The 21,989-nt window shown below is 43.8% G+C and overlaps 1 protein-coding gene across 1 annotated transcript in view; it reads left to right on the plus strand.

Annotated features, from left to right (window-relative positions):
- The window catches only part of WDR77 (WD repeat domain 77), a 48,539-nt gene that overhangs the window by 2,962 nt on the left and 23,588 nt on the right, over positions 1-21,989 (plus strand). The window contains exons 2-4 of the mRNA XM_082247163.1: positions 4,595-4,780; positions 13,288-13,429; positions 16,249-16,298. Coding sequence (XP_082103289.1) covers positions 4,595-4,780; positions 13,288-13,429; positions 16,249-16,298 — 378 coding nt within the window. The remainder of the gene's footprint in view (positions 1-4,594; positions 4,781-13,287; positions 13,430-16,248; positions 16,299-21,989) is intronic.

Raw genomic sequence — 21,989 nt, forward strand, 5'->3', positions numbered from 1 at the left:
CCGCCCGGTGTCAGCTCAGTGCTGTTCTCATTCACACATAGACGTGCTGAGCTGACAGTGAAGGATCACATTAGTTCTATCTATAGCGGCCGCTCGCCCCGCCCCCCCGCCTGGTATGTCCATTCATAATGCACAGATCGTAGTAGGGACGTCATTGAGAGGCGGTGCCGCCGGCCAGAGGCGGGACTTTTGAATGCAGGACACCCGAGGAGGGGGACGCTGAGGCAATGGGGGGGGGGGGGAGCTGAGGCAGCTTACCAGTGGTATTTGTATTATGAAGCATGAGGGGTTAAAGTATTGTCCCTACAGGTCACTCATCTATTAGTGACCGACCAGTGGCAGGTAATTAACCCCTTTTTTGCTGCATTAGTGCAACCAGTATCCGTGTTAATTAACACTGGTTGCACTGATACTGGTTGCACTAATGCAGCACAAAGGGGTTAATTACCTGCCACTGGTCGGTCACTAATAGATGAGTGACCTGCAGTGACAATACATTAACCCCTCATGCTTCATAATACAAATACCATTGGTAATTAACCTATTGCCAACCCATCACAGTACATATACTGTGACAGGGAGGCAGCGACAGGTATACGTCCCTACCTGTTTTTGGTGTATGCCCCTGTTCTATCCATTTTAAATTTTTTTGGGGGAAAAAGTCATTTTCTGTTTCCGGCCAAGGGCATCCTGCATTTTCGGTTTCGGCCCAAAATTTTCATTTCGGTGCATCCCTAGTTTTGAGGGTACCATTTAATGAAGATGCCAGTTGAGGACCTGTGAGGCATCTATTTCTCAAACTAGAGATTCTAATATACTTGTCCTCTTGCTTAGTTGTGCACAGGGGCCTCCCACGTCTTTCTATTCTGGTTAGAGCCCGTTTGTGCTCTTCTCTGAAAGGGAGTAGTACACGCCGTTGTAGGAAATCTTCAGTGTCTTGGCAATTTCTCTAATGGAATTTCTCAGAACAAGAATAGACTATCGAGTTTCAGAATAAAGTTCTCTTTTTCTGGCCATTTTGAGAGTATAATCAAACCCACAAACGCTGATGCTCCAGATACCGTACTCCACTCTCAACTAGCTCAAAGGAAGGCCAGTTTTATAGCTTCTCTAATTGGCACATTTTTCAGCTGAGTTAACATTGCACAAGGATTTTGTAATCATTAATTTAGCCTTTTAATATGATTAGCTAACACAATGTACCATTCGAACAAAGGAGTGATGGTTGCTGGAAATGGGCCTCTGTACACCTTTGCAGATACTCCATTAAAAATAAGCTGTTTCCAGCTAGAATAGTCATTTACCACATTAACAATGTCTAGACTGTATTTATGATTAATTTAATGTCCTCTTCATGGGGGGGGAGGGAAACACAGTGCTTTTCTTTCAAAAATAAGAACATTTCTAAGTGACCCCAAAACCTTTTACCGGTAGTGTATTTATTTGTTGGTAGATCAAAAGCAGGGCTCGACAAGCCCCAGGCAACAGGTTGCCATGGCAAGCAGAAAATGCGGCCTGGTGCCTGGGCTCTTGTCAGCCCCAGTGGTAAGCATGAGGAGACATAGCCGGGCTCAACATTGCCAGGCGGCCGGCAGGTGTCCCGAGCGTTTTCTGATGCCAAGGGCCGAAGGGTGGGTTAGTAGCGGAGCTGTAGGTTAGTAGGAGGGGCAGGTCACAGGGGGAGACCCTGGCATGAAGTATTCCCTTTTGTGTCTCTCTCCTCCCTCCAGCTGGCTGCAGTTCTACATCTAGCTGTCCGGGTAAACTCCCTGCAGAAGGAACCGGCTGCTCTGTACAGGCACAGTAATGGGCACTACCTCGCAGAGGATCCCCCTGTTCTTGGCTTCGGTTCCTCCCTGGACAGGCTCCCACTGCTACTGAGTCATGTCTGAGCAGCTGGAGAGCTGCTAATTCCTGGACAGCCAGTGTGACTACCTATCACTGCCCATCAATGCTCTCTCATCATCATCCATCAGTGCAGCCTCATCACGGCACATTAATGCAAAACAAAAAAAAAATTGCCCAGTTGGCAAAAGGTTAAAAAAAAAAAAAAAAAACTTAACTTTTATAGCTGTCTCCTAGATTCAAAGCAATTTTGTCAACCCCTGATCTAAAGGAGATGTACAATTAGATTGTTGAGTGTACGGTGACTGTACACATTACGATCTGAAAGATTCTTTTAGGGCTGCCACGACTCGTCGACTACAAAAATTCGTCGACGTGCGTGAAAGGCGTCGACACGTGACGTCACACGCCCCCTGCTCGCATTGCCGGCCGGCCGCTGCATTGATTGGGGCCGCTGCAGGCTGCACTGCCCCGCCCCCGGCCCCCGCTGCGCTCCAGCCGCTGTGAGCGGCATGACATCCAGTAGGCGATCGGCATGACATCCCGGAGGCGAGGAACTGTCATTCTATATTTCTTCTGAGTGTGTCAAATGGTGGTACAGCCACAAACTAGACATGCTGTATACAACAGCATATTCATACAATGTCATGTAGCATTTTACACATGCTTGGCAAAGCCCCTCTACTACAGCTATAGCAGTCATGCAGAAGTGACATTTTCTAGGTGCTTGATGGTGCCGCTCCACTAAATGTACTGCAGCTCTGTGTAGATGGCACTTCATTTGTGCTTGATATTGCCTCTCTACTAAAATTATAGAAGCCCTGTATAGGTGACATTTAAAAAGTGCTTTGCTTACACATTACATCTACAGCAGCCTTGCGTAGGTGACATTTTACAGAGGCTGGACAGTGCATCTTCACTACAACTACAGCATCCCTGTGTTGAAGACCTTTTGAGGTGCTCAACAGTGCCTCTCCACTTCATCTACAGCAACCCTGTGTAGTAAAAATCTTGGTCAGCAAGGTCCAGTAATTTGTTCTATTACAGACAGCCTTGGTTAGCCAGCAGGTTCCATTTAAGGGCTTACTAAGGGGTCTGTATTAATTACAGGATTAATTAGCTAATCAAAAAACACTCAAGCAAAAAAATAATCGTTAGATTAGTCGACTAATCGTAAAAATAATCAATTAGTCGACAGACAAATTAATTGTTAGTTGCAGCCCTAGATTCTTTACAGAATCAGATATTCCAATCAGATCTTTAAATCGCTGAAAAGACAAATAATGCGTCATCAATTTGGATCAAACCCAGTTGATTTCACCAGAATTATTCAAACTGGTCTGAGTGAAAGATATGGCAGAGCACCGGCTTCTTTTAGGTTTCATTCACACCTGAGTGTTTTGGAATCGTAGGCAGAATTGCAGCAAAACACGGGACATGTTTGTGATGCCATTATTTTTAAATGGCACCTTAAACACAAGTGCAATTATGCTGCAATTGTAGTACGAACCAACATTTGGTACATATGTTTCTTTGGCACATTTTTGGAGCGAAGGTAGGCCCATTCAATTGAAATGTGCCGCTCCAAAAATATGACACAAAAATGTGCAGAAAAAGCTAAATAAAATGCAGTACGCTTGGGTGTGAATGGAGCCTTAGTAAACATGCCGGGGTCAGAGACCTAAAGAGCTTGCTTTGGTGAGGACAGTGCTGGATCCCTGGACTGATGAGTATCCTTTTTAATAAAGGTCAGAAGTTACAGGATTTGTAGCCGCTTACTTTGAACTTTTTTCATACAGGCTGAAGATCCTCTTTAAGGCTTGGTTCACACTGCTGCAACATGGGATCCGGCCCCAAGTTGTATGAGATGTCAAATTCAATGTTTCCCAATGAGAACTGTCTTAAATGATATTACGCAAGTCGCTTCGACTTTTGAAAAGGTTCCTGCACTACTTTGGTCTGACTTGGGTGCGATTTCAGCCCTTGTACAGCCTCCTAAATCCCATTTAAGTCGGATGAAGTCTGAAGGAAGCCGCAGGGCAAAGTTATACAACATTGTTGTTGCAGCAGTGTGAACTGAGCCTAAACCAGTTCTTTACCATAGAAACAGACGATAAAAGCCAGCAGCTGATGTTTAATAAATGGACACTTGCCTGTCCAGGAATCCAGCGCTGTCCACCTTCGGGCCCTGGCATGTTTACTTTAAGAAGCTGACTGTAACTGCTTGCAGCTTCATTGCTGGCTTCCCACTTCGCACATGCCAGCTGTGCTGCGCCTTGTGAATGGTCCTGCAGCCTTCTGGGACCTGTTATGTGTCCCATAAGGCTGTGGGGGAAGGGGGCCAACTTTGTTGTGGCGATCAGACCCGAAGTGGGAACAGGTACGTTTCAAAACGCTGTCACGATCGCAGCACGGCATGCTCTGCATTCATGGCACACTCAGGGTTCCCTGAATAATGAGCGCGCTGTGCATGTGCATTGACACCATTAGCTAGAGCCGATGTGAATAACTCGTAAATGGCGCAAGTTCAGAAAATATTGTCTGTATCTACAGGTAAGGCATATTATAAACTTATCTATAGGTAGAAGTTTAATTCCAAGTTTACTACCTGCTAAAGGTTCAGCTATTCCAGAATATAGCCTATGCAATTACTGTGCCCCAGCAGATAATAACCGCACAGCTTTGTGAAATGTTATTGTTTTCAACAGTTTCTACATTATTTTAATACCTGTATATTCTTATTTTTCAGATGGGGCACTGCTGATGGCAGCTTCTAGCTTAAACAGTCGCACTTGGGGAGGTTCCATTTGGATTTTTAAGGATCCCCTGGGAGCCCCTAATGAAAGTCTTTGCACAGCTGGAGTTCAGACAGAGGCTGGTGTAGTAGATGTGGCCTGGGTCCTGGAGAAAGGAATCCTCGTAGCTTCAGATTGCGGTATAGAGATTTTGTCTGCCATTTATTTGTTTATTTGTGCTAAAATAAAATGCAAAGGAACCTCCATCCCACACAATGTATAGGAAGCCTTCAAAGTTACTTCTAGGAGAGCCTTTGTCTTTTACAGGGATGATGAGAAAACTGCTAAACCCCTATTGATTTTATCGCTGATAACATGCAGCCGGCTGAACAGGATTATATCTTGTCCACCTCTGTAGAGCTGGAGACAGTGGAAGGCGAAGAGAAAGGACAGGTTGACTGCAGTACTGTCCCAGTTGGGTCTCTCCAAGGTGTCTATGGCTATTCTGGGCCAAAGAAAGGTGTTGTTACAATCTAATAGCACCAAGCTTCTTATTTGAGCAGCTTTACAAATTGCTTCCAATTCGAAATACCTAAAAAAAAAAAAAAAAAGGTAAAGACAAATGGCAGGAGCAGTTAGGCCCGTTTCTCACAGGGTGGACTCCATTTGCTAAGCGGGGGATCTGTCTGCTTATCCCCGCTGAGCAGGGGGGATGGCTGATGGATGTTCCTCTTTACTATGTTTTCAGGGATGTGGGGCCTCCGCTGACCTTTCACATGGACTTAACACTTCCTAATGTCAGCAACTTGTCTCCTTGGGGTGTTTGGAGGTGTACCTCCCTCTAAATATGCTAAGAACCTGTTACAGCTTATACTTTTATGCTAAAATGTTAATTCTGCTAATTTTTCAAAGCCCTTGCTCTCCTACATTGGCCCAGTGGACCTGTTTAGGTAATGCGGCATTAACCAAAAATGTAATGTCAAAGGGGTTGGGAAATCCGTGCTGATGGAATAAATTAAGGATGCAGCCTACCTCAAAATGCAACCCAAAGGGTTGTATTCAATATATAAATAAGGGGGTAGTGAGGTGAGTGGCGCTGCCTTTCAATAGGGAAGTAAGGGCACTATACACAAACTTGATAAGCAGGGTAATCCAAAGCACATTTGATCGTATTGCTACATCTAACACCACAATGAATATAATCAATATACCTAAATAAATATTGAAAAGTGCAAACAGTGCAACAAAGTGTTGATTCGTGGTGTGAGCAGTAAATAAATAATTATAGAATATGACGCAGTAAAAAATATATATATATAATATAAATATAAAGTGCTCAGTGGGAGGTGACAAGCTTGAATAATCGATAATATCCAAAGTGCATCAACAAGTGGTCAATAAATATGCCAGCTGATGGGGATTATTTTCCCTAAAACGTCTTTCAGGACAGCACCTTAGAGAGAGATGGCTCCTCCCTCTCCTCATCAGGAAACACCCCATCCACCAGATTTTAAAAGGAGGCTTCTCCCACCATTCATCAGTTTTTGTGTTTCCTCCGGCCGAGGAACACCTCTGTGGGGAGCTGGGCTCTTAAGGTGCTATCCTGAGAGACCGGGCTTCCTACGTCCACCTACCCTTTTTTTTTGGAGACGGTTGCTTCTCCCATTCACGCGACCGACTGCAGTGCATGGGCTCCTTCTTCCTCTTCAGTGCTCTAGGCTGAGTCAGGACCCCGCAGAGCACAGCCCTGGGAAGGCATCTTGGAGGAGCGGAACGATTTTTCTTAGGCTTCCGCCGCCTTTTTTCAAATTTGCCGCCATTTCTCCGGATCGAGTGACGCTCGTCCGGACCGGAAGTGAGGTTCCGGAAAGGGCAGCGTTCTGCAGGGGGCGTATGGCGTCATTTCCGCCGGACGCAGAGGAAGAAGGGAGGAGCAAGCTGGTGCCTTATTCCGGATCCGGTCCAGTGCAGGTGCGCTTTGGTCTCCGGAACCGGTACCGAAGCCACGGGTGATACCGCTGCCAAGCGATGGAAGCTTCTTCAGCGAGTGGGACAGGCACAGGCACCAGTAAGGCCCAGGTAAGGGGTATCTTTATATGGCCTATCTTACTGTGGGGTCTCTCTCCATCCCTTTTACTATCCCCCCGGTGGCTGGGGGCCTGTCAGGGCACATGGGACTTCCCTTTAAATGTCTTTCTGTGCACCTTTGGTGGCCCTGAGAATCAGGCTGACTTTTAAGAAGCATGTGTATGTTTTCCCATTCATGTCTTCCAGGCTAAAAGCTCTGAAACTGTTTTCAAGAGAAAGTGTCCTTCATGCAAAGCAAAGTTGTCGGAAAGTTGGAAAAAGACACTTTGCCAGGGATGTATTGATGCACTAGTAAAGGAAGAAGCATCTGCAGTTTGTGGCGATTTAGTCGCATCTGTGAGGAAGGAATTGGATGCTACCATCCAATCTTTTCGGTCATCCCTACAGGACCCTGCCCTGAGTCAGCCATCAGCCTCACTGTCCTCTCAGGGTTCACAATTGCTTCCTTCGGTGGGGACAGAAGGGGTTCCTTCCACCCAAGGAGATAATTCCCCCTCACATTCCAAGGAGGATTCAGAGGAAGAAGAGGAGGGAGGGGCACAAAGCAGGCCCACTAAATACAAACTATCCTTAGAGCAAGTGGATGGTCTCCTGAGGGCAGTTTATATCACCCTGGGTCTAGAGGAAGAAAAGAAGGAACTGTCCCTACATGACAAAATGTATGCAGGCTTGGAAGAGCCTAAGGGCCGTATCTTCCCAGTACATCAGACCATCTCAGATGCAATAAAACATGAGTGGACTGATCCGGAAAAGAAAACCTTCTTCCCTAAAGCCTTTAAAAGGCGATTTCCTTTTGATGAGGACCCAGGAGCTCCCTGGAATAAGATGCCAAAGATTGATGCAGCCTTCTCCCAGGTTTCTAGGTCAACAGACCTAGCATTTGAAGACATGGGAATACTGAGGGATCCCATGGATAAGAAGATGGACCAGCAACTTAAGAGATCCTGGCAATCCATCATGGGGAGTCTGAAACCTGCCATGGCAGTAACCTGTGTGTCCAGGAATCTGGAATACTGGCTTAGCCAGCTAAAAGCACACATCACAGCAGACTCACCTAAACAGGAAATTTTGGATTCCTTTTCCACGCTCTCCACGGCCATAGCCTTCATTTCTGACGCTTCAGCAGAGTCAGTGAAGATGACCGCAAGATCTGCAGCTTTATCCAACTCAGCCAGAAGGGCTCTTTGGTTAAAGACATGGCCTGGAGATACAGCTTCTAAAAATAAGCTATGTGGACTTCCTTTTCAAGGGGATCTACTATTCGGGCCTGGGCTAGACTCTGTTCTAGATAGAACAGCAGACAAAAAGAAGTCTTTTCCTGTGAAGAAGAAACAGGCAGCAAAGAAGTTTTTTCGACCTCAAAAAGCTCAGCAAAATAGCAGACCCCAGGAGAAGAGAAGAAACTGGTCGACACAAAAACCCAAAGGGAAAGGAGGTGTTCTCTTCCATCCTCCTGTGTCAACCAACAAAACACAATGACAAGACATTGCCGGTGGGAGGAAGATTGAGGGAATTCCTCCCCTATTGGGCAGCCATAACAGAAAATCAATACATTCTGGGTATGCTGTCCCAAGGCTACAACATAGAGTTTTCAGAGACGCCACCCGAAAGGTTCTTTGTCACAAACCTCCCAAGAGATGCAGAAAAAGCCCTGGCTATGATGGACCTGTTAAAGGACCTGAGGAGACAGGGAGTTGTCTGTCCAGTTCCAGTGGAGGAACAACATCAGGGATTCTATTCCCACATATTTTTGATAAAGAAACCATCGGGGGATTTTCGTCTTATACTGAATCTGAAACCATTAAACAGGTCAGTTCTGTACAAAAAGTTTCGAATGGACTCAATTCTTACAGTCAGAACCCTGTTAACAAAAGGATGCTTCATGGCATCAATCGACTTAAGGGATGCTTACCTACATATCCCTATTGCCCCTCACTCACAGAGATTCCTAAGGTTGGCAGTAAATCTGGGAAAGGAAATGCTCCATATCCAATTCAAAGCACTCCCTTTCGGGCTATCATCCTCCCCTCGTATTTTTACGAAGGTAATGGCAGAGTGTCTAGCTCCCCTCCGCCTTCAGGGAATCTCTGTGGTGCCTTACCTGGACGACCTGCTTTTCTTTGCCCCGTCAAAAGAAAAACTTCAAGAGGACCTGCACAAAGCAAGAGGTCATCTAGAAGCTCTGGGATGGATAGTGAACATCAAGAAATCGAATCTCACACCGGCTCAGCGGGTTCAGTTCCTAGGGTTTCAGTTATGCTCTGTGGAACAAAGAATCTTCCTACCAGAAGACAAACAGGTCAAAATACAGAATTTGGTAGCAAGGCTACAAACAAATCAGTGGTGGTCGATCAGAGAGATCATGTCAGTCCTTGGAAACCTGACTGCATCAATTCCAGCTGTCCAATGGGCAAGGCTGCATTTTCGACCACTCCAATATTTCCTCCTCAGAATCTGGGATCACAATCCAGAGACTTTGGACTTAAAGGTAAAAATCCCCACCAAGGTCAAGAGGTCCCTTTGGTGGTGGAGAAATCGGACAACCTTGTCTCAGGGTTTGGCCTGGTCCTTCCCGGCAGACCAGAGGTTAACAACGGATGCCAGCAGGTGGGGGTGGGGAGCCCACTGGAACCAAAACCTGGCACAGGGGGTTTGGTCTCAGACCGAGACAAGAAAATCCTCAAATTGGAAGGAATTAAAGGCAGTCGGCCTAGCCCTAACTGCCTTCTCTCAAAATCTTCAGGGGACTCATGTTCAAGTCCTTTCAGACAACGCCACTACAGTGGCATATCTAAACAAGCAAGGGGGCACAAGAAGCAAAACCCTACAGCTTTTGACAACGGAAATTCTGCAATGGGCGGAAAGGCAGTTACTTTCCTTGTCAGCAATCCACCTAAAAGGTACACTAAACAGTGTGGCGGATTATTTAAGCAGGCAGAAGATCCGAGAAGCAGAATGGAGCTTGAACCCAGAAGTCTTCATGTTGATAACCAAGACTTGGGGAAAGCCAGAGGTGGATCTGTTTGCAACGAAAGAAAACGCAAAACTTCCACTTTACTTCTCACTCCACAGAAGCGACAACTCTCTGGGAGTAGATTCCCTGGCACATCCCTGGAGGTTCAGGTTGGGGTATGCCTTCCCCCCCTTCCAGCTCATTCCGTTGGTATTGAGAAAAATCCAAATGGAAAGAGCCTCAGTGATCCTGATCACACCCTATTGGCCCAAAAGGGTTTGGTTTTCGACTGTCCTTCAACTGTCAGTCAAACCTGCTTTTCAGCTCCCTCTTCGTCAAGACCTACTGCTTCAAGGTCCAGTCTATCATCCAGAAGTGGAAAAGCTAAAGCTCACCGCCTGGTATCTGAGGAGCAACTGCTGAAAAGGAAAGGATTTTCAGACGCATTAATTGCTACTCTACTTTCCAGTAGGAAAAAAGTCACAAGGAATATATATGCAAAAGTTTGGAAGACATATAATACCTGGTGTGAATCGAAAGATCAAAAATTGAACAGTACTACTTCAATTTTGGAGTTCCTACAGGAGGGCGCAGGAAAAGGTTTGGCAGTAAGTACCCTCAAGGTACAAGTTACAGCCCTGGGGGTATTCTTGGAAAGGCCCATTTCTTCAGAATCTTTAATCATCAGATTTTTCAGGGCCCTTACCCGCTCCAGACCAGTGCCTGTCAGAAGCTTCCCCAAATGGGACTTGTCGGTGGTCCTTCAGGCCTTCACAAAGGAACCTTTTGAACCACTAGAAACGGTTACACTAAAAAACCTTACCCTCAAGACGGTCTTCTTGGTGGCAATAACATCAGCAAGAAGAATCAGTGAATTACATGCTTTATCAGCTATCGAACCTTTCTTGTCCATATATCCAGACAGGATAATTCTCAAGACAGATCCAGGGTTTCTCCCAAAAGTAGCTTCAACGAGAAACCGCTCACAAGAAATTGTGTTACCTACCTTCTGCCCTAATCCATCAGGAGATAAGGAAGAAGGCTTTCACTACCTAGATGTAAGAAGGGTTCTTATACACTACTTGGAGGTTACTAAAGAGTTTAGATCATCAAACTCTCTTTTTGTTCTTTTCTCTGGCAACAAAAAAGGTCGCCAGGCATCAAAAGGATCAATAGCCAGATGGCTCAGATCCGCTATTTCAGAGGCTTACTCCCAAATGAAATTGTCTCCCCCACAGGGGATCAGAGCTCACTCTACTAGAGCGTTAGCCACTACATGGGCAGAGAAAGCTGGTGCCACTCCAGATCAGATCTGCAAAGCGGCTACGTGGTCAAGCTACTTTACATTTGCAAGACACTATAGGTTGGACCTTTTGGCAGCTGAAGATCAGGCTTTTGGCAGAAAGGTCCTGCAAGCTGTGGTCCCTCCCTAAATTGAGTAAGTCTCGATAATCCTCTCTAAGGTGCTGTCCTGAAAGACGTTTTAGGGAAAATTCAAGTTAGACTTACCGGTAACTTGTTTTCCAATAGTCTTTCAGGACAGCAGGAGGATCCCGCCCTATTGTATAAAATGTATTGCTGTGATTAACCATATCTGTTTATGTGTTCCAGCATGGGCCGGAGGTACTCTTCTACAAACTGATGAATGGTGGGAGAAGCCTCCTTTTAAAATCTGGTGGATGGGGTGTTTCCTGATGAGGAGAGGGAGGAGCCATCTCTCTCTAAGGTGCTGTCCTGAAAGACTATTGGAAAACAAGTTACCGGTAAGTCTAACTTGAATTTTCCTTATGTGAGTGAGCACAAGACGTGTGAATCAAATGAAATGAATGTGTCCAATATATATGTAATAAAGTGACGTGCTAATTGATCCAATATATGACTTTACATGAAATGCAAAAAGCACAGACACACTTTGGATAGTAGCATTGTTGATCTGGGGGGAGAAATGTTATATGGACTTGCAGATTTAGATACAATAACAAGTTGAAGCCAAACTCCAACAAACATTCTTTAACCACTTGCCGACCAGCCGCCGTACTTATACGGCATGTCAACTCTGTCCTGCGAAACCTGTTCGTCGTTTCGCGATACTGCTAGTGGGGGCTCGCACCGATTGGCCACAGGGGGAGCCAATCGGCAGGTCCGGCAGCCGTCATTGCCGCTGGGCACCCGCGATCATTCCCTGTGGTGACAGATCAGTGGTCTGCCTTTGTAAACACGGCAGACCGCTGTTCTGTCAGTAATGAATACAGGGATCTTGTGTTCCTCCAATTTAGGAACACAAGACTCTGGTCTCATTCAGCAAGCCCATCCCCTACACAGTTAGAAAGCACCCTCTAGGGGCACGTTTAACCCTTTGCTGCCCCTGGTGTTAACCCCTTCCCTGCCAGTGTCATTAGTACAGTAACAGTGCATATTTTTAGCACTGATTACTGTAGTAATGTCACTGCCAACCCCCCCCCACAAAAAAAAATTGTCAGGTGTCCAATCTGCCTGCCGCAATGTCGCAGTCCCGCTAAAAATTGCTGATCGCCACCATTACTAGTAAAAAATAAGTAAAAATGACAAATCTTTCCCCTAGTTTTTAGACGTGATAACTTTTGCGCAAACCAAGTAATATACACTTATGGGGATTTTTTTTACCAAAAATATGTAGCAGAATACATATTGGCCTAAAAAAAATTAGATTTTTCAATTTTATTTTTTTTTTTTGTTTATAGCGCAAAAAATAAAAATCGCAGAGGTGATCAAATGCCACCAAAAGAAAACTATTTGTAGGAAAAAAGAAATCAATTTTATTTGGGTACGGTGTTGCACGACTGTTGTCAGTTAAAGTAACGCAGTGCTGCAAAAAATGGTCTGATCATTAAGGGAGTAAAACCTTCCAGTTCCCTTTTGGTAGAAAGCTTTTATTCATTTATGCAAAACCAAACTATTGTAAGAACCCTTGTCAGTGGTAAATAGTTTGCCTCAAAATTCTAACACCTGTAGCACAGCTTGTTCTGTTGAAAAATGAGACTTGTTCTATGTTCCTATACGTGTAGGTGCGTTTTTTCGCAGGCACAGTAGCCCATTCATTTGAATGGGCTGCTGTACCCACAGGGGGGAAAAAAAAGTCTCCGGCCCCTTTTTAATTTTTTTTTTTTTTTGTGTGCCACACAGAGCAGTTTTGTGCAGGCAAAAACTTGCCCCGTTTACTAATGCATGGAGGTGCCATTAAAAATCGCAGCGTGTTTGGCCTGTGAGTCGGTAACGCGTGTAATTATGCACGCGTTCCCAACCCACACATAGGTGAACCTAGTCTTACTGGCTTGGATCACCAGGTGAAAAAAAAAGAAAGCCTAAACAGAAAGTGTGTGTATGTATGTATGTGTGTGTGTGTGTGTGTGTGTGTATATATATATATATATATATATATATATATATATATATATATATATATATATATATATATATATATATATATATATATATATATATATATATATATATATATATATATATATATATACATATATATACATATATATATATATATATATATATATATATATATATATATATATATATATATATATATAAAAATAAACTTTTCCTATACGTTATTTGAACTGCCTCCCTTTCTTGTAATAAATCCATGTATTTGGGTTCTTTTTGTCTTTGCAGGTGCAGTGGAGCTATGGGAGTTGCTGGATAATGAATCTCTGCTTGTCAATAAATTCACCAAATATGAACATGATGATATCGTCACATCTCTGAGTGTGTTTACTGGTGGTTCTCAGGCTGTTAGTGGGAGCAAGGATTTCAGGTTTGTACTAAACAATTGAGTTTAAAGAGTCAGTCCATCCAAAAGTGAGGAAGTGTTTTCTTGTAGCTTCATATACCTCTTTCAGACTGTCATGGTAAGATCAATGCTTGAGTTCCCACAAGACCAATATCATGGCATCCCATTCTCCCTGTTGAGTTATTTTTTTTAGTAAACTATAGAACATTCAACAGTAGGAGAGGGGACATTTTTAAACTCCAAAGTGGGTGAAGACCCTGCTAATGAATATAGCAGGATTACGCCTCTAATAGTGTCTCTAAAGTCGACTATGGATGAAGCAATTTTCTTTCCTGCAATTAATTCCCCCATCAACACAGTTAGTGTTGATGGGGGAATCCCTCCCGTGAAGCAATTGTGTTCTCCTGGCGGTGGGAGCTGTTCAAGCTGGGAGAACAGACTGTGGATATTGTTAGTGGCTATTGCCACTGGCAATTATCGCGTTCTAAAAGTCCGACAGGCTGGTTGTACCCAAGTTGATTGATCGATTAACTTTTGTACGAATTAGCCTGCCCATGCATGATTTGAATCTCAGCTGGTTGCTTATGAGCTGGCCTAGATTTGAACCAACTAAGGCCAGATTTATTCTGGTTACACACTATAAAATCTGTTCAATCTCCTTTTAGTTCTACCAACAACTATGTAATGTAAGGGTCTATGTGATTTGTATAAAAATTGATTGGATTGTATAGGTTTGCTATATATATATATATATATATATATATATATATATATATATATATATATATATATATATATATATATATATATATATATATATATATATATGTGTGTGTGTGTATATATATATATATATGTGTGTATATATATATATATATATATATATATATATATATATATATATATATATATATATATATATATATATATGAGTATTTTGACCACATCATCCTCTTTATGCATGTTGTCTTACTCCAAGCTTTATAGGCTCGAAAGCCTACTACCAATTAAGCATATTAGGTGATGTGCATCTCTGTAATGAGAAGGGGTGTGGTCTAATGACATCAACACCCTATATCAGGTGTGCATAATTATTTGGCAACTTCCTTTCCTTGGGCAAAATGGGTCAAAAGAAGGACTTGACAGGCTCAGAAAAGTCAAAAATAGTGACATATCTTGCAGAGGGATGCAGCACTCTTAAAATTGCAAAGCTTCTGAAGCGTGATCATCGAACAATCAAGCATTTCATTCAAAATAGTCAACAGGGTCGCAAGAAGCGTGTGGAAAAACCAAGGCGCAAAATAACAGCCCATGAACTGAGAAAAGTCAAGCGTGCAGCTGCCAAGATGCCACTTGCCACCAGTTTGGCCATATTTCAGAGCTGCAACATCACTGGAGTGCCCAAAAGCACAAGGTGTGCAATACTCAGAGACATGGCCAAGGTAAGAAAGGCTGAAAGACGACCACCACTGAACAAGACACACAAGCTGAAACGTCAAGACTGGGCCAAGAAATATCTCAAGACTGATTTTTCAAAGGTTTTATGGACTGATGAAATGAGAGTGAGTCTTGATGGGCCAGATGGATGGGCCCGTGGCTGGATTGGTAAAGGGCAGAGAGCTCCAGTCCGACTCAGACGCCAGCAAGGTGGAGGTGGAGTACTGGTTTGGGCTGGTATCATCAAAGATGAGCTTGTGGGGCCTTTTCGGGTTGAGGATGGGGTCAAGCTCAACTCCCAGTCCTACTGCCAGTTTCTGGAAGACACCTTCTTCAAGCAGTGGTACAGGAAGAAGTCTGCATCCTTCAAGAAAAACATGATTTTCATGCAGGACAATGCTCCATCACACGCGTCCAAGTACTCCACAGCGTGGCTGGCAAGAAAGGGTATAAAAGAAGAAAAGCTAATGACATGGCCTCCTTGTTCACCTGATCTGAACCCCATTGAGAACCTGTGGTCCATCATCAAATGTGAGATTTACAAGGAGGGAAAACAGTACACCTCTCTGAACAGTGTCTGGGAGGCTGTGGTTGCTGCTGCACGCAATGTTGATGGTGAACAGATCAAAACACTGACAGAATCCATGGATGGCAGGCTTTTGAGTGTCCTTGCAAAGAAAGGTGGCTATATCGGTCACTGATTTGTTTTTGTTTTGTTTTTGAATGTCAGAAATGTATATTTGTGAATGTTGAGATGTTATATTGGTTTCACTGGTAAAAATAATTGAAATGGGTATACTGTATCTTTGATTTTTGTTAAGTTGCCTAATAATTATGCACAGTAATAGTCACCTGCACACACAGATATCCCCCTAAAATAGCTAAAACTAAAAACAAACTAAAAACTACTTCCAAAAATAGTCAGCTTTGATATTGAGTTTTTTGGGTTCATTGAGAACATGGTTGTTCAATAATAAAATTAATCCTCAAAAATACTCATTTGCCTAATAATTCTGCACTCCCTGTATGTGTGTATGTGTATATAATATAGTGTATGTATATGTTTTAATAAGCATAAATTAGATAGATAGATAGATAGATAGATATATATATATATATATATATATATATATATATATATATATATATATATATATATATATATATATATATATATATATATATATATATATATATATATATATGTTTTAATAAGCATTAATTAGATTGTACAATCAGATTATAGTGTGTGTATACCACTTATAAGAAACCACAGGAAGATTTTGGCCTACCAGATTAACTGATACATAATTCTTTTGTGGACTGCCCCTTAAGTTTACATTTTTGACTGTCTGGTGTATGTCTGTCTGTATCCTGTTTGTAATGACCTTTTATTTGTATTATAGTGTAAAGGTTTGGGATCTTACTCAGAAAACTACCTTGAATTCCTATAAAGGTGAGTGTACAATTATTTGTGCATTTTCCTCTGTTGGTATGTTTGGTTTTAAAGCTGAAATTTAAGTGGCAATTTTTTTATATGGGTACAATTTAGGTATGTATGTTCCATACCTGCAGGATCCCAGTGAAAGCTAAAAATCACTGTTGGCACTGCCACTGTGGTGTTTGCTGCTAGCTTTTGGGTCTCCTGAGTGCTGGCCCTGCTGCTTACTGAACACAGATGGTCACTTTCTCGGAACAAGCACTATTCAGATAGAACTTTGCATTCACTCATTGGACAAGATGGAGATCGTGGCATCACTGCCCTACCTCTGCAGCCTGTACAATCAGAGAATACTTTGAATTAATTGAGAAATTGCAAGTGTTCCCTGAATGGCAGCTGTGCCGAGCAAGTGATCCCTTGTGTTCAAGAAGCAGCAGGGCAGTCGCTTGGCAGGGGTTACAGAAGCTAGCAGCAGTAGTAGCGAATGCCACAGATATGGTACATGCAGAATTACAGTGTAGTTTGTAGGACTGCGACTAATTATTTTCATAATCGATTAGTTGGCCGATTATTTTTTCGATTAATCGGATAAAATAAAATAAAAACCTTAAAGTGTGGTGTATAATTTAGTTATGTAAAGTTTTTTTTAAAAAAAAAAAAGACAATTTATTCCTAAATATCTCTATGCAGTGGTAAATACAAATATCCAGCTATATGATAAGAGATACCTATGCTCAAATCCCAATCACTTGTACATGTATTTAAACTATCAGGTGCTAAAGGGGTGTGAACAGATATGAACACTACAAATTCTGGATGGACTATATGTGAACTAAATATCCCTGTTTTTCATTGCATAGTTTGCTGGAAAGGGTGTAGCAGTGTGCAGAGGGTCCATCCAGAATTTGTAGCTATATGGTGAGGTTATTGATCTACTCCAATAACTGACAGATACAACACTAATATATCTCTATATATATCAGTATCGGTGCAAATACTCTGATACTAAAAACCAAGACCTATTTTGCGATTGCATTGAGTTCTGTTAAATGAAGTAGCAAGCCACAAATAAATCAGAGGTCCAAATCGCTGATGTGTGGCTTAGAAATCACGCTGAAGTAGTGCAATTTCAAAGCCACAGAAGAACTGTTCTTCATAATTATTATAAAGAAACAGTAATAATTTTCATTAGTCTAAAAAAACGACTTTAAAAATGGGTATTGGTAATTGATATCGGGGAGCACTTGAGAAAAATATCAGTACTCGTACTTCCTCTTCTGGTATACCCTGTAGGCACTTCTTGCTCCTCCTGTCCTAAGAGTGCCTCTATAGCAAGCTGCAAAATATAATATAGAGTTCCCCTTTAGCCAGGTTAAAAAAAAAAAAAAATATGCCTTTTTAGAATTGCTTCAAATTACGTCTCCTTGCTAGGACTACATGTCCTATGAGGCATTGCTCCTCACACATTCACAAGCTTACTGACCTGTATGGAGGGTGTACTGAGCTGTTTGTGTGCTACTGTGTGTATACTGACATGTATGGGGGAGGGGGGGGGGGGTGCTGCATTGTGTATACTGACATGTATAGAGGGTGTACTGAACTGTGTATATTGACATGTATTGGGGGGGGGGGCTGTGTGGAGCTGTATGTGTGGTGCACTGTATATACTGACATGTATGGAGGGTTTGCTGAACTGTGTATATTGACATATATGGGGGGGTTGTGTGGAGCTGTATGTGTGGTGCACTGTGTATACCGACATGTATGGATGGTGTACTGAGCTGTATGTTTGCTGCACTATATTTCCTAATGTGTAAAGAAATAATGCATTCTGTATGCAGGCTAACTAATCGGCTGACACACTATTCGATTATGAAAATAGTTGACAGCTATTTTTAGAATTGATCAGTTTTTGATTAGTCGATTCGTTTTTTCCCTAAAACGTCTTTCAGGACAGCACCTTAGAGAGATGGCTCCTCCCTCTCCTCATCAGGAAACACCCCATCCACCAGATTTTAAAAGGAGGCTTCTCCCACCATTCATCAGTTTTTGTGTTTCCTCCGGCCGAGGAACACCTCTGTGGGGAGCTGGGCTCTTAAGGTGCTATCCTGAGAGACCGGGCTTCCTACGTCCACCTACCCTTTTTTGGAGACGATTGCTTCTCCCATTCACGCGACCGACTGCAGTGCATGGGCTCCTTCTTCCTCTTCAGTGCTCTAGGCTGAGTCAAGACCCCGCAGAGCACAGCCCTGGGAAGGCATCTTGGAGGAGCGGAACGATTTTTCTTAGGTTTCCGCCGCCTTTTTTTAAAATTTGCCGCCATTTCTCCGGATCGAGTGACGCTCGTCCGGACCGGAAGTGAGGTTCCGGAAAGGGCAGCGTTCTGCAGGGGGCGTATGGCGTCATTTCCGCCGGACGCAGAGGAAGAAGGGAGGAGCAAGCTGGTGCCTTATTCCGGATCCGGTCCAGTGCAGGTGCGCTTTGGTCTCCGGAACCGGTACCGAAGCCACGGGTGATACCGCTGCCAAGCGATGGAAGCTTCTTCAGCGAGTGGGACAGGCACAGGCACCAGTAAGGCCCAGGTAAGGGGTATCTTTATATGGCCTATCTTACTGTGGGGTCTCTCTCCATCCCTTTTACTATCCCCCCGGTGGCTGGGGGCCTGTCAGGGCACATGGGACTTCCCTTTAAATGTCTTTCTGTGCACCTTGGTGACCCTGAGAATCAGGCTGACTCTTAAGAAGCATGTGTATGTTTTCCCATTCATGTCTTCCAGGCTAAAAGCTCTGAAACTGTTTTCAAGAGAAAGTGTCCTTCATGCAAAGCAAAGTTGTCGGAAAGTTGGAAAAAGACACTTTGCCAGGGATGTATTGATGCACTAGTAAAGGAAGAAGCATCTGCAGTTTGTGGCGATTTAGTCGCATCTGTGAGGAAGGAATTGGATGCTACCATCCAATCTTTTCGGTCATCCCTACAGGTCCATGCCCTGAGTCAGCCATCAGCCTCACTGTCCTCTCAGGGTTCACAATTGGTTCCTTCGGTGGGGACAGAAGGGGTTCCTTCCACCCAAGGAGATAATTCCCCCTCACATTCCAAGGAGGATTCAGAGGAAGAAGAGGAGGGAGGGGCACAAAGCAGGCCCACTAAATACAAACTATCCTTAGAGCAAGTGGATGGTCTCCTGAGGGCAGTTTACATCACCCTGGGTCTAGAGGAGGAAAAGAAGGAACTGTCCCTACATGACAAAATGTATGCAGGCTTGGAAGAGCCTAAGGGCCGTATCTTCCCAGTGCATCAGACCATCTCAGATGCAATAAAACATGAGTGGGCTGATCCGGAAAAGAAAACCTTCTTCCCTAAAGCCTTTAAAAGGCGATTTCCTTTTGATGAGGACCCAGGAGCTCCCTGGAATAAGATGCCAAAGATTGATGCAGCCTTCTCCCAGGTTTCTAGGTCAACAGACCTAGCATTTGAAGACATGGGAGTCCTGAGGGATCCCATGGATAAGAAGATGGACCAGCAACTTAAGAGATCCTGGCAATCCATTATGGGGAGTCTGAAACCTGCCATGGCAGTAACCTGTGTGTCCAGGAATCTGGAATACTGGCTTAGCCAGCTAAAAGCACACATCACAGCAGACTCACCTAAACAGGAAATTTTGGATTCCTTTTCCACGCTCTCCACGGCCATAGCCTTCATTGCTGACGCTTCAGCAGAGTCAGTGAAGATGACAGCAAGATCTGCAGCTTTATCCAACTCAGCCAGAAGGGCTCTTTGGTTAAAGACATGGCCTGGAGATACAGCTTCTAAAAATAAGCTGTGTGGACTTCCTTTTCAAGGGGATCTACTATTCGGGCCTGGGCTAGACTCTGCTCTAGATAGAACAGCAGACAAAAAGAAGTCTTTTCCTGTGAAGAAGAAACAGGCAGCAAAGAAGCTTTTTCGACCTCAAAAAGCTCAGCAAAATAGCAGACCCCAGGAGAAGAGAAGAAACTGGTCGACACAAAAACCCAAAGGGAAAGGAGGTGTTCTCTTCCATCCTCCTGTGTCAACCAACAAAACACAATGACAAGACATTGCCGGTGGGAGGAAGATTGAGGGAATTCCTCCCCTATTGGGCAGCCATAACAGAAAATCAATACATTCTGGGTATGCTGTCCCAAGGCTACAACATAGAGTTTTCAGAGACGCCACCCGAAAGGTTCTTTGTCACAAACCTCCCAAGAGATGCAGAAAAAGCCCTGGCTATGATGGACCTGTTAAAGGACCTGAGGCGACAGGGAGTTGTCTGTCCAGTTCCAGTGGAGGAACAACATCAGGGATTTTATTCCCACATATTTTTGATAAAGAAACCATCGGGGGATTTTCGTCTTATACTGAATCTGAAACCATTAAACAGGTCAGTTCTGTACAAAAAGTTTCGAATGGACTCAATTCTTACAGTCAGAACCCTGTTAACAAAAGGATGCTTCATGGCATCAATCGACTTAAGGGATGCTTACCTACATATCCCTATTGCCCCTCGCTCACAGAGATTCCTAAGGTTGGCAGTAAATCTGGGAAAGGAAATGCTCCATATCCAATTCAAAGCACTCCCTTTCGGGCTATCATCCTCCCCTCGTATTTTTACGAAGGTAATGGCAGAGTGTCTAGCTCCCCTCCGCCTTCAGGGAATCTCTGTGGTGCCTTACCTGGACGACCTGCTTTTCTTTGCCCCGTCAAAGGAAAAACTTCAAGAGGACCTGCACAAGGCAAGAGGTCATCTAGAAGCTCTGGGATGGATAGTGAACATCAAGAAATCGAATCTCACACCGGCTCAGCGGGTTCAGTTCCTAGGGTTTCAGTTATGCTCTGTGGAACAAAGAATCTTCCTACCAGAAGACAAACAGGTCAAAATACAGAATTTGGTAGCAAGGCTACAAACAAATCAGTGGTGGTCGATCAGAGAGATCATGTCAGTCCTTGGAAACCTGACTGCATCAATTCCAGCTGTCCAATGGGCAAGGCTGCATTTTCGACCACTCCAATATTTCCTCCTCAGAATCTGGGATCACAATCCAGAGACTTTGGACTTAAAGGTAAAAATCCCCACCAAGGTCAAGAGGTCCCTTTGGTGGTGGAGAAATCGGATAACCTTGTCTCAGGGTTTGGCCTGGTCCTTCCCGGCAGACCAGAGGTTAACAACGGATGCCAGCAGGTGGGGGTGGGGAGCCCACTGGAACCAAAACCTGGCACAGGGGGTTTGGTCTCAGACCGAGACAAGAAAATCCTCAAATTGGAAGGAATTAAAGGCAGTCGGCCTAGCCCTAACTGCCTTCTCTCAAAATCTTCAGGGGACTCATGTTCAAGTCCTTTCAGACAACGCCACTACAGTGGCATATCTAAACAAGCAAGGGGGCACAAGAAGCAAAACCCTACAGCTTTTGGCAACGGAAATTCTGCAATGGGCGGAAAGGCAGTTACTTTCCTTGTCAGCAATCCACCTAAAAGGTACACTAAACAGTGTGGCGGATTATTTAAGCAGGCAGAAGATCCGAGAAGCAGAATGGAGCTTGAACCCAGAAGTCTTTATGTTGATAACCAAGACTTGGGGAAAGCCAGAGGTGGATCTGTTTGCAACGAAAGAAAACGCAAAACTTCCACTTTACTTCTCACTCCACAGAAACGACAACTCTCTGGGAGTAGATTCCCTGGCACATCCCTGGA

The sequence above is a fragment of the Pelophylax lessonae genome (assembly GCF_965119305.1).
Source record: "Pelophylax lessonae genome assembly, chromosome: 2".
NCBI classification, from domain to species: Eukaryota; Metazoa; Chordata; class Amphibia; order Anura; family Ranidae; genus Pelophylax; species Pelophylax lessonae.